This window comes from Pecten maximus, chromosome 3 (assembly GCF_902652985.1).
Source record: "Pecten maximus chromosome 3, xPecMax1.1, whole genome shotgun sequence".
Lineage (NCBI taxonomy): Eukaryota > Metazoa > Mollusca > Bivalvia > Pectinida > Pectinidae > Pecten > Pecten maximus.
In genome coordinates, this window is record NC_047017.1 from 37,256,783 (window position 1) to 37,270,723 (window position 13,941).

The 13,941-nt window shown below is 35.9% G+C and overlaps 1 protein-coding gene across 1 annotated transcript in view; it reads left to right on the forward strand.

Moving 5' to 3' along the window:
* The window catches only part of LOC117324059 (general transcription and DNA repair factor IIH helicase subunit XPD-like), a 45,413-nt gene extending 31,775 nt beyond the window's left edge, over positions 1 to 13,638 (forward strand). Inside the window, exons 22-25 of the mRNA XM_033879674.1 lie at positions 983 to 1,053; positions 1,454 to 1,597; positions 3,147 to 3,290; positions 12,433 to 13,638. Of these exons, the coding sequence (XP_033735565.1) occupies positions 983 to 1,053; positions 1,454 to 1,597; positions 3,147 to 3,290; positions 12,433 to 12,528 (455 nt within the window). The 3' untranslated portion in view covers positions 12,529 to 13,638. The remainder of the gene's footprint in view (positions 1 to 982; positions 1,054 to 1,453; positions 1,598 to 3,146; positions 3,291 to 12,432) is intronic.
* The last annotated feature ends 303 nt before the right edge of the window (positions 13,639 to 13,941 follow it).

Consider the following 13,941-nt stretch of genomic DNA (forward strand, 5'->3'; position numbering starts at 1 on the left):
CTATTAGTTATACCCTATACAATACCTCTGTAAGGCTGGGCTATTAGTTATACCCTATATAATACCTCTGTAAGGCAGGGCTATTAGTTATACCCTATACAATACCCTGGTAAGGCTGGGCTGTTAGTTATACCCTATACAACACTCTGGTAAGGTTGGGCTATTAGTTATACCCTATACAATACCCTGGTAAAGCTGGGCTATTAGTTATACCCTATACAATACCCTGGTAAGACTGGGCTATTAGTTATACCCTATACAATACCCTGGCGAGGCTAGGCTATTAGTTATACCCTATACAATACCCTGGTAAGGTTGGGCTATTAGTTATACCCTATACAATACCCTGGTAAAGCTGGGCTATTAGTTATACCCTATATAATACCTCTGTAAGGCTGGGCTATTAGTTATACCCTATACAATACCTCTGTAAGGCTGGGCTACTAGTTATACCCTATATAATACCTCTGTAAGGCTGGGCTATTAGTTATACCCTATACAATACCCTGGTAAGGCTGGGCTGTTAGTTATACCCTGTACAATACCCTGGTAAAGCTGGGCTATTAGTTATACCCTATACAATACCCTGGTAAGGCTGGGCTGTTAGTTATACCCTATATAATACCTCTGTAAGGCTGGGCTGTTAGTTATACCCTATACAATACCCTGGTAAGGCTGGGCTGTTAGTTATCTAGCTTACACTTATATTGTAAAGGTAATGTTTAATGTAAGTCTAAAGTCTGATCTCAGGATGTTCTACTTTAAAAATTACAATTCTTCAATACATCAAGAAAATTTAGTAAAGACATTGGAATGTTGGAATGTGTCACACACAAAAAAATAACTGGAGAGAGCTAAAACCTTACGAATAACAAACCATTTTCTGATTGGTTTACTGTGAAATATGTGATCTCTGTAAGACTGAATAATTGTTAGTGAAATACTGATGATGATATTTGACTGACTGTGTTGTCCATTGTAGATCATCACTTCGGGCGTGCTGTAATCATGTTTGGTGTGCCATACGTCTACACACAGAGCAGGATTCTCAAGGTACAAAACTACACCCATTTGGTTTATTAGCTTACCTGGCTCGAGGAGTAAAACCTGTTAAAACATTTAAACAACTTCTTCTTAATAACCAAAAGGCCTAGAAGCATGGTACTTGCCTGAAATGTTCCATGGAAGAAGCTGGACAAAGTTTTAGAGAAGAATTTACCTTGACCCTTGTTCAAGGTCATATGGGTCAAATCTGTTCAGGGGTCAAATAGGCTTACTTCTTTAAATGACTTCTTTTTAATAACCAAGAGGCCCAGAGATTTGATATTGGGTATGTAGCATGCTGGAGTCAAGGGCTTCCAAGTTTGTTCAAATGAACAAATATCTTTAGGACACATACAGCAACAATCCAATAGAGTCTGTGATATATATAACATATGATGACTATCCATAGGCTCGACTCGAGTACCTTCGAGAACAGTACCAGATCCGGGAGAACGACTTCCTGACATTTGATGCCATGCGACATTCTGCTCAGTGCCTAGGTCGTGTGCTCCGAGGAAAGACTGATTATGGTGTAATGGTGTTTGCTGACAAGGTAAGCTGGTATTTTTATGTTAGCTGTAAAGGTTGTGTATAGGTTGTGTATCTGGTTGTTATGTAAAGGTTGTGTATAGGTTGTGTATCTGGTTGTTATGTACAGGTTGTGTAAAGGTTATGTAAAGGTTATGTAAAGGTTGTGTACAGGTTGTGTACAGGTTGTGTATCTGGTTGTTATGTAAAGGTTATGTACAGGTTGTGTATCTGGTTGTTATGTACAGGTTGTGTATCTGGTTGTTATGTAAAGGTTATGTACAGGTTGTGTATCTGGTTGTTATGTAAAGGTTATGTAAAGGTTATGTAAAGGTTGTGTACAGGTTGTGTATCTGGTTGTTATGTAAAGGTTATGTACAGGTTGTGTATCTGGTTGTTATGTACAGGTTGTGTATCTGGTTGTTATGTAAAGGTTATGTACAGGTTGTGTATCTGGTTGTTATGTAAAGGTTATGTATAGGTTGTGTATCTGGTTGTGTATCTGGTTGTTATGTAAAGGTTATGTATAGGTTGTGTATAGGTTGTGTATCTTGTTGTTATGTACAGGTTATGTAAAGGTTATGTACAGGTTGTGTATCTGGTTGTTATGTACAGGTTATGTACAGGTTGTGTATAGGTTGTGTATCTGGTTGTTATGTAAAGGTTGTGTACAGGTTGTGTATCTGGTTGTTATGTAAAGGTTATGTACAGGTTGTGTACAGGTTGTGTATCTGGTTGTTATGTACAGGTTATGTACAGGTTGTGTATCTGGTTGTTATGTAAAGGTTGTGTATAGGTTGTGTATCTGGTTGTTATGTAAAGGTTGTGTATCTGGTTGTTATGTATAGGTTGTGTATCTGGTTGTTATGTAAAGGTTGTGTATCTGGTTGTTATGTATAGGTTGTGTATCTGGTTGTTATGTATAGGTTGTGTATCTGGTTGTTATGTATAGGTTGTGTATCTGGTTGTTATGTATAGGTTGTGTATCTGGTTGTTATGTACAGGTTATGTATAGGTTGTGTATCTGGTTGTTATGTACAGGTTATGTACAGGTTGTGTATCTGGTTGTTATGTAAAGGTTGTGTATAGGTTGTGTATCTGGTTGTTATGTAAAGGTTGTGTATAGGTTGTGTATCTGGTTGTTATGTAAAGGTTGCGTATCTGGTTGTTTATGTACACAGGCTCTGTAGCATGTTGCTAAGTAGTGTAGGGGTATCCATCGGTAGGAACAACACTACAATAAAGCTAGGCTTGTATGTGCCAATGCATGTCAGGATTTTCTATGCCAGTCTTACACAGGTTGTATTACTCTAGTATATGGCATTGTCCATTGGTCTGTCAACATTTGATTGTCATGGCTTTACAGATCCAATTTTGAAGTTCTGCTAAAACTTATGTAACATTTGTATAGGTGTTTAATAACTGATATATCACAAAGATCGCATGTGCATTTTGTGGACCATCAGGGGTAATAGATCACTCAGATCAGAGATTGATCAATTATCTAGGTGAGTGATGCAGGCCCTCTGGGCCCCTTGTCATTACATTGGTTGATATATGTTTTTGCCATACAGAGGTTTGCCCGTGCTGACAAGCGTGGAAAGTTACCTCGCTGGATGCAGGAGAACCTGTCAGACAACCTGTGTAACCTGTCCACAGACGAAGCTGTACAGGTGTCCAAACGATTCCTCCGACAGATGGCCCAGCCCTTCAGCAGGGTGAGTACAATATTTACCCTGGAATAGCCTGACTGATGATATCATCACTTTTCTATTATTGCATTCAGAAACTCAAATATTGGTAAATTATTTTTCTATCATTTCTATAAGTCTGTATTACCAAGAGAATAAGGACTGTCACAGGTACAGAATTTTTGCCCTGGGTCTCCAAATTTCATTACCCAACAAATATATGGGTACTGGATATATTTTGACCGTATGCAAATCACATTGTGTATAACTAAGAAGATAGTAAAATCAGAATTTTATACTGTATTTATATTTATAGCAATACTTTGTAGCTGATAGCATTGTATTCTTTTCTTGCAATAATTGGCCAAATGTTTCTGTAAAACTTTATACTTTAAAACAAGCATGTGGAATTACTGTCTTCAATGAACTGTTCATATGTGTAAATGTCATGACATAATCCTATTTGGGTAGCCTCATGTGTAAATAGCATGATATAATCCTATTTGGGTAGCCTCATGTATAAATATTATGCTATAATCCTATTTGGGTAGCCTCGTGTATAAATAGCATGATATAATCCTATTTGGGTAGCCTCATGTATAAATAGCATGATATAATCCTATTTGGGTAGCCTCATGTGTAAATAGCATGATATAATCCTATTTGGGTAGCCTCATGTGTAAATAGCATGGCCTAATCCTATTTGGGTAGCCTCATGTATAAATAGCATGATATAATCCTATTTGGGTAACCTCATGTGTAAATAGCATGAAATAATCCTATTTGGGTAGCCTCATGTGTAAATAGCATGATATAATCCTATTTGGGTAGCCTCTTGTATAAATAGCATGATATAATCCTATTTGGGTAGCCTCGTGTATAAATAGCATGGTATAATCCTATTTGGGTAGCCTCATGTATAAATAGCATGATATAATCCTATTTGGGTAGCCTCATGTGTAAATAGCATGCTATAATCCTATTTGGGTAGCCTCATGTGTAAATAGCATGCTATAATCTTATTTGGGTAGCCTCATGTGTAAATAGCATGCTATAATCCTATTTGGGTAGCCTCATGTGTAAATAGCATGATATAATCCTATTTGGGTAGCCTCATGTGTAAATAGCATGATATAATCCTATTTGGGTAGCCTCATGTGTAAATAGCATGGCCTAATCCTATTTGGGTAGCCTCATGTATAAATAGCATGATATAATCCTATTTGGGTAACCTCATGTGTAAATAGCATGAAATAATCCTATTTGGGTAGCCTCATGTGTAAATAGCATGATATAATCCTATTTGGGTAGCCTCATGTGTAAATAGCATGAAATAATCCTATTTGGGTAGCCTCATGTGTAAATAGCATGATATAATCCTATTTGGGTAGCCTCTTGTATAAATAGCATGATATAATCCTATTTGGGTAGCCTCGTGTATAAATAGCATGATATAATCCTATTTGGGTAGCCTCGTGTATAAATAGCATGATATAATCCTATTTGGGTAGCCTCATGTGTAAATAGCATGATATAATCCTATTTGGGTAGCCTCATGTGTAAATAGCATGCTATAATCTTATTTGGGTAGCCTCATGTGTAAATAGCATGCTATAATCCTATTTGGGTAGCCTCATGTGTAAATAGCATGATATAATCCTATTTGGGTAGCCCCATGTAAAATAGCATGATATAATCCTATTTGGGTAGCCTCATGTATAAATAGCATGATATAATCCTATTTGGGTAGCCCCATGTATAAATAGCATGATATAATCCTATTTGGGTAGCCTCGTGTATAAATAGCATGATATAATCCTATTTGGGTAGCCTCATGTATAAATAGCATGATATAATCCTATTTGGGTAGCCTCATGTGTAAATAGCATGCTATAATCCTATTTGGGTAGCCTCATGTGTAAATAGCATGCTATAATCTTATTTGGGTAGCCTCATGTGTAAATAGCATGCTATAATCCTATTTGGGTAGCCTCATGTGTAAATAGCATGATATAATCCTATTTGGGTAGCCCCATGTATAAATAGCATGATATAATCCTATTTGGGTAGCCTCATGTGTAAATAGCATGATATAATCCTATTTGGGTAGCCTCATGTGTAAATAGCATGGCCTAATCCTATTTGGGTAGCCTCATGTATAAATAGCATGATATAATCCTATTTGGGTAACCTCATGTGTAAATAGCATGAAATAATCCTATTTGGGTAGCCTCATGTGTAAATAGCATGATATAATCCTATTTGGGTAGCCTCTTGTATAAATAGCATGATATAATCCTATTTGGGTAGCCTCGTGTATAAATAGCATGATATAATCCTATTTGGGTCGCCTCGTGTATAAATAGCATGATATAATCCTATTTGGGTAGCCTCATGTATAAATAGCATGATATAATCCTATTTGGGTAGCCTCATGTGTAAATAGCATGCTATAATCCTATTTGGGTAGCCTCATGTGTAAATAGCATGCTATAATCTTATTTGGGTAGCCTCATGTGTAAATAGCATGCTATAATCCTATTTGGGTAGCCTCATGTGTAAATAGCATGATATAATCCTATTTGGGTAGCCCCATGTATAAATAGCATGATGTAATCCTATTTGGGTAGCCTCATGTATAAATAGCATGATATAATCCTATTTGGGTAGCCCCATGTATAAATAGCATGATATAATCCTATTTGGGTAGCCTCATGTATAAATGGCATGATATAATCCTATTTGGGTAGCCTCATGTATAAATGGCATGATATAATCCTGTTGGTGTAGCCTCATGTATAAATAGCATGATATAATCCTATTTGGGTAGCCTCATGTGTAAATAGCATGATATAATCCTATTTGGGTAGCCTCATGTATAAATAGCATGATATAATCCTATTTGGGTAGCCTCATGTGTAAATAGCATGATATAATCCTATTTGGGTAGCCTCATGTGTAAATAGCATGATATAATCTTATTTGGGTAGCCTCATGTATAAATAGCATGATATAATCCTATTTGGGTAGCCTCATGTGTAAATAGCATGATGTAATCCTATTTGGGTAGCCTCATGTGTAAATAGCATGATATAATCCTATTTGGGTAGCCCCATTTATAAATAGCATGATATAATCCTATTTGGGTATCCTCATTTATAAATAGCATGATGTAATCCTATTTGGGTAGCCTCATGTGTAAATAGCATGATATAATCCTATTTGGGTAGCCCCATTTATAAATAGCATGATATAATCCTATTTGGGTAGCCTCATGTATAAATAGCATGATATAATCCTATTTGGGTAGCCTCATGTGTAAATAGCATGATATAATCCTATTTGGGTAGCCTCATGTGTAAATAGCATGATATAATCTTATTTGGGTAGCCTCATGTATAAATAGCATGATATAATCCTATTTGGGTAGCCTCATGTGTAAATAGCATGATGTAATCCTATTTGGGTAGCCTCATGTGTAAATAGCATGATATAATCCTATTTGGGTAGCCCCATTTATAAATAGCATGATATAATCCTATTTGGGTATCCTCATTTATAAATAGCATGATGTAATCCTATTTGGGTAGCCTCATGTGTAAATAGCATGATATAATCCTATTTGGGTAGCCCCATTTATAAATAGCATGATATAATCCTATTTGGGTAGCCTCATGTATAAATAGCATGCTATAATCCTATTTGGGTAGCCTCATGTATAAATAGCATGACCTAATCCTGTTGGTGTAGCCCCATGTATAAATAGCATGCTATAATCCTATTTGGGTAGCCTCATGTATAAATAGCATGACCTAATCCTGTTGGTGTAGCCCCATGTATAAATAGCATGCTATAATCCTATTTGGGTAGCCTCATGTATAAATAGCATGATATAATCCTATTTGGGTAGCCTCATGTATAAATAGCATGATATAATCCTATTTGGGTAGCCTCATGTATAAATAGCATGATATAATCCTGTTGGTGTAGCCTCATGTATAAATAGCATGATATAATCCTATTTGGGTAGCCTCATGTATAAATAGCATAATATAATCCTGTTGGTGTAGCCTCATGTATAAATAGCATGATATAATCCTGTTGGTGTAGCCTCATGTATAAATAGCATGATATAATCCTATTTGGGTAGCCTCATGTATAAATAGCATGATATAATCCTGTTGGTGTAGCCTCATGTATAAATAGCATGATATAATCCTGTTGGTGTAGCCTCATGTATAAATAGCATGATATAATCCTATTTGGGTAGCCTCATGTATAAATAGCATGATATAATCCTGTTGGTGTAGCCTCATGTATAAATAGCATGATATAATCCTATTTGGGTAGCCTCATGTATAAATAGCATGATATAATCCTATTTGGGTAGCCTCATGTATAAATAGCATGATATAATCCTATTTGGGTAGCCCCATGTATAAATAGCATGATATAATCCTATTTGGGTAGCCCCATGTATAAATAGCATGATATAATCCTATTTGGGTAGCCCCATGTATAAATAGCATGATATAATCCTATTTGGGTAGCCCCATTTATAAATAGCATGATATAATCCTATTTGGGTAGCCCCATGTATAAATAGCATGATATAATCCTATTTGGGTAGCCCCATTTATAAATAGCATGATATAATCCTATTTCGGTAGCCCCATGTATAAATAGCATGATATAATCCTATTTGGGAAGCCCCATTTATAAATAGCATGATATAATCCTATTTGGGTAGCCCCATGTATAAATAGCATGATATAATCCTATTTGGGTAGCCTCATGTATAAATAGCATGATATAATCCTATTTGGGTAGCCTCATGTATAAATAGCATGATATAATCCTATTTGGGTAGCCTCATGTGTAAATAGCATGCTATAATCCTATTTGGGTAGCCTCATGTGTAAATAGCATGCTATAATCTGATTTGGGTAGCCTCATGTGTAAATAGCATGCTATAATCCTATTTGGGTAGCCTCATGTGTAAATAGCATGATATAATCCTATTTGGGTAGCCCCATGTATAAATAGCATGATATAATCCTATTTGGGTAGCCTCATGTGTAAATAGCATGCTATAATCCTATTTGGGTAGCCTCATGTGTAAATAGCATGCTATAATCTTATTTGGGTAGCCTCATGTGTAAATAGCATGCTATAATCCTATTTGGGTAGCCTCATGTGTAAATAGCATGATATAATCCTATTTGGGTAGCCCCATGTATAAATAGCATGATATAATCCTATTTGGGTAGCCTCATGTGTAAATAGCATGATATAATCCTATTTGGGTAGCCTCATGTATAAATAGCATGATATAATCCTATTTGGGTAGCCCCATGTATAAATAGCATGATATAATCCTATTTGGGTAGCCCCATGTATAAATGGCATGATATAATCCTATTTGGGTAGCCTCATGTATAAATGGCATGATATAATCCTGTTGGTGTAGCCTCATGTATAAATAGCATGATATAATCCTATTTGGGTAGCCTCATGTGTAAATAGCATGATATAATCCTATTTGGGTAGCCTCATGTATAAATAGCATGATATAATCCTATTTGGGTAGCCTCATGTGTAAATAGCATGATATAATCCTATTTGGGTAGCCTCATGTGTAAATAGCATGATATAATCTTATTTGGGCAGCCTCATGTATAAATAGCATGATATAATCCTATTTGGGTAGCCTCATGTGTAAATAGCATGATGTAATCCTATTTGGGTAGCCTCATGTATAAATAGCATGATATAATCCTATTTGGGTAGCCTCATGTATAAATAGCATGATATAATCCTGTTGGTGTAGCCTCATGTATAAATAGCATGATATAATCCTATTTGGGTAGCCTCATGTATAAATAGCATGATATAATCCTATTTGGGTAGCCCCATGTATAAATAGCATGATATAATCCTATTTGGGTAGCCCCATGTATAAATAGCATGATATAATCCTATTTGGGTAGCCCCATGTATAAATAGCATGATATAATCCTATTTGGGTAGCCCCATGTATAAATAGCATGATATAATCCTATTTGGGTAGCCCCATTTATAAATAGCATGATATAATCCTATTTGGGTAGCCCCATGTATAAATAGCATGATATAATCCTATTTGGGTAGCCCCATTTATAAATAGCATGATATAATCCTATTTCGGTAGCCCCATGTATAAATAGCATGATATAATCCTATTTGGGAAGCCCCATTTATAAATAGCATGATATAATCCTATTTGGGTAGCCCCATGTATAAATAGCATGATATAATCCTATTTGGGTAGCCTCATGTATAAATAGCATGATATAATCCTATTTGGGTAGCCTCATGTATAAATAGCATGATATAATCCTATTTGGGTAGCCTCATGTGTAAATAGCATGCTATAATCCTATTTGGGTAGCCTCATGTGTAAATAGCATGCTATAATCTGATTTGGGTAGCCTCATGTGTAAATAGCATGCTATAATCCTATTTGGGTAGCCTCATGTGTAAATAGCATGATATAATCCTATTTGGGTAGCCCCATGTATAAATAGCATGATATAATCCTATTTGGGTAGCCTCATGTGTAAATAGCATGCTATAATCCTATTTGGGTAGCCTCATGTGTAAATAGCATGCTATAATCTTATTTGGGTAGCCTCATGTGTAAATAGCATGCTATAATCCTATTTGGGTAGCCTCATGTGTAAATAGCATGATATAATCCTATTTGGGTAGCCCCATGTATAAATAGCATGATATAATCCTATTTGGGTAGCCTCATGTGTAAATAGCATGATATAATCCTATTTGGGTAGCCTCATGTATAAATAGCATGATATAATCCTATTTGGGTAGCCCCATGTATAAATAGCATGATATAATCCTATTTGGGTAGCCCCATGTATAAATGGCATGATATAATCCTATTTGGGTAGCCTCATGTATAAATGGCATGATATAATCCTGTTGGTGTAGCCTCATGTATAAATAGCATGATATAATCCTATTTGGGTAGCCTCATGTGTAAATAGCATGATATAATCCTATTTGGGTAGCCTCATGTATAAATAGCATGATATAATCCTATTTGGGTAGCCTCATGTGTAAATAGCATGATATAATCCTATTTGGGTAGCCTCATGTGTAAATAGCATGATATAATCTTATTTGGGCAGCCTCATGTATAAATAGCATGATATAATCCTATTTGGGTAGCCTCATGTGTAAATAGCATGATGTAATCCTATTTGGGTAGCCTCATGTGTAAATAGCATGATATAATCCTATTTGGGTAGCCCCATTTATAAATAGCATGATATAATCCTATTTGGGTATCCTCATTTATAAATAGCATGATGTAATCCTATTTGGGTAGCCCCATTTATAAATAGCATGATATAATCCTATTTGGGTAGCCTCATGTGTAAATAGCATGATATAATCCTATTTGGGTAGCCCCATTTATAAATAGCATGATATAATCCTATTTGGGTAGCCTCATGTATAAATAGCATGCTATAATCCTATTTGGGTAGCCTCATGTATAAATAGCATGACCTAATCCTGTTGGTGTAGCCCCATGTATAAATAGCATGCTATAATCCTATTTGGGTAGCCTCATGTGTAAATAGCATGATATAATCCTATTTGGGTAGCCCCATTTATAAATAGCATGATATAATCCTATTTGGGTAGCCTCATGTATAAATAGCATGCTATAATCCTATTTGGGTAGCCTCATGTATAAATAGCATGACCTAATCCTGTTGGTGTAGCCCCATGTATAAATAGCATGCTATAATCCTATTTGGGTAGCCTCATGTATAAATAGCATGATATAATCCTATTTGGGTAGCCTCATGTATAAATAGCATGATATAATCCTATTTGGGTAGCCTCATGTATAAATAGCATGATATAATCCTGTTGGTGTAGCCTCATGTATAAATAGCATGATATAATCCTATTTGGGTAGCCTCATGTATAAATAGCATAATATAATCCTGTTGGTGTAGCCTCATGTATAAATAGCATGATATAATCCTGTTGGTGTAGCCTCATGTATAAATAGCATGATATAATCCTATTTGGGTAGCCTCATGTATAAATAGCATGATATAATCCTGTTGGTGTAGCCTCATGTATAAATAGCATGATATAATCCTGTTGGTGTAGCCTCATGTATAAATAGCATGATATAATCCTATTTGGGTAGCCTCATGTATAAATAGCATGATATAATCCTGTTGGTGTAGCCTCATGTATAAATAGCATGATATAATCCTATTTGGGTAGCCTCATGTATAAATAGCATGATATAATCCTATTTGGGTAGCCCCATGTATAAATAGCATGATATAATCCTATTTGGGTAGCCCCATGTATAAATAGCATGATATAATCCTATTTGGGTAGCCCCATGTATAAATAGCATGATATAATCCTATTTGGGTAGCCTCATGTATAAATAGCATGATATAATCCTATTTGGGTAGCCCCATGTATAAATAGCATGATATAATCCTATTTGGGTAGCCCCATTTATAAATAGCATGATATAATCCTATTTGGGTAGCCCCATGTATAAATAGCATGATATAATCCTATTTGGGTAGCCCCATTTATAAATAGCATGATATAATCCTATTTCGGTAGCCCCATGTATAAATAGCATGATATAATCCTATTTGGGTAGCCCCATTTATAAATAGCATGATATAATCCTATTTGGGTAGCCCCATGTATAAATAGCATGATATAATCCTATTTGGGTAGCCCCATTTATAAATAGCATGATATAATCCTATTTGGGTAGCCCCATTTATAAATAGCATGATATAATCCTATTTGGGTAGCCCCATGTATAAATAGCATGATATAATCCTATTTGGGTAGCCCCATGTATAAATAGCATGATATAATCCTATTTGGGTAGCCCCGTGTATAAATAGCATGATATAATCCTATTTGGGTAGCCCCATTTATAAATAGCATGATATAATCCTATTTGGGTAGCCTCATGTGTTACATCAGGAAGTACACACGTCTGACATGAACTGAAGGTTCCCACGGTTAAATAGGCTGTGATATTACATTTGAACATATTTCAAAGGGAAATTTGATAATTAGATGTTTTGCTGTTTCTGTGTTGTAGGAGGACCAGCTTGGACTGTCTCTACTTACATTGGAACAGCTGCAGTCAGAGGAGATGCAGAAGAAGATACAGCAGAAAATGGCCCTTGTCAGTTGATATGGCCACAGGATAGTGCTACATGATCAAGCAACAGACCATATCAGTTTATAATTCTACATGATCAGATGATCGCTGTATCAGTTTATAATACTACATGAACAGACGATCCCCCTGTATCAGTTTATAATACTACATGATCAGATGATCCCCGTATCAGTTTATAATACTACATGATCAGATGATCTCCCGTATCAGTTTATAATACTACATGATCAGATGATCTCCTGTATTAGTTGATAATACTACATGATCATATGATCCCCGTATCAGTTGATAGCACTACATGATCAGACGACCCCCTGTATCAGTTTATAATACTACATGATCAGATGATCCCCTGTATTAGTTGATAATACTACATGATCAGATGATCGCTGTATCAGTTGATAATACTACATGATCAGATGATTCCCTGTATCGGTTGATAATACTACATGAACAGATGATCCCCCCGTATCAGTTGATAACCTCCTTTATCATACAATACTTGTTTAAAAGTAGGCAATATTACATGTTTGTGTTGTATGTAGCCAGGTCAGTGTATGCCTCAGGTTCGGATAGTGTTTATATTGTTCAGATAAAACTCTTAAATGTTTGTAGATAATTGTGTGGTTCATTGGCCTGGCTTCAGAGGTTTGTGTATGACTCAGGAGTTGCTCCAGTTCAGATGGTGTTTGTTAGACTCAAATGGTGCATATGTCTGACTTGAGTGTTGGAGAGAGTGTGGATGCCTTAACGGTTCTGATGGTGTGCTTTATAAGGATTTTTGTTGAGAGGTTGGTTAAGTGTAAAAGGTATCTGGTACCGAACAGGATACTTGTGAGAATTGGTGTTTTGAAGTTTCAGTGAAACTGATTGGAGAATTTGTTTTGAAGTTGTTTTTTTGTGAGACTGATGTGAGAACTGGTGCATTAAGTTGTTTTTGTGAGACTGATGTGAGAACTGGTGCATTGAAATTGTTTTTTGTGAGACTGATGTGGGAACTGGTGCATTGAAATTATTTATGTGAGAACTGATGCTTTGAAGTTATTTTTGTGAGACTGTCCATTGGATGGACTTAGTTATATTTCTGATATCCGACATTAAATATACTTCACATTTGCTAGATTTATTTTTTTGTTTGTTTTGTATTGACCATAGTATGTGACTGTGATGTTTGTTTTGTATGTAATAATTTATTCTTCAGAACTGAATGCTGTAGAGAAATGCATGTACAGTGAAAACTCACTGTGTGTACAGTGGTACCTCACTCTGTTTACAGTGGTACCCCATTGTGTACAGTGGTACCTCACTCTGTGTACAGTGGTTCCCCATTGTGTACAGTGGTACCCCATTGTGTTCAGTGGTACCTCACTGTGTACAGTGGTACCTCATTGTGTACAGTGGTACCTCACTGTGTACAGTGGTACC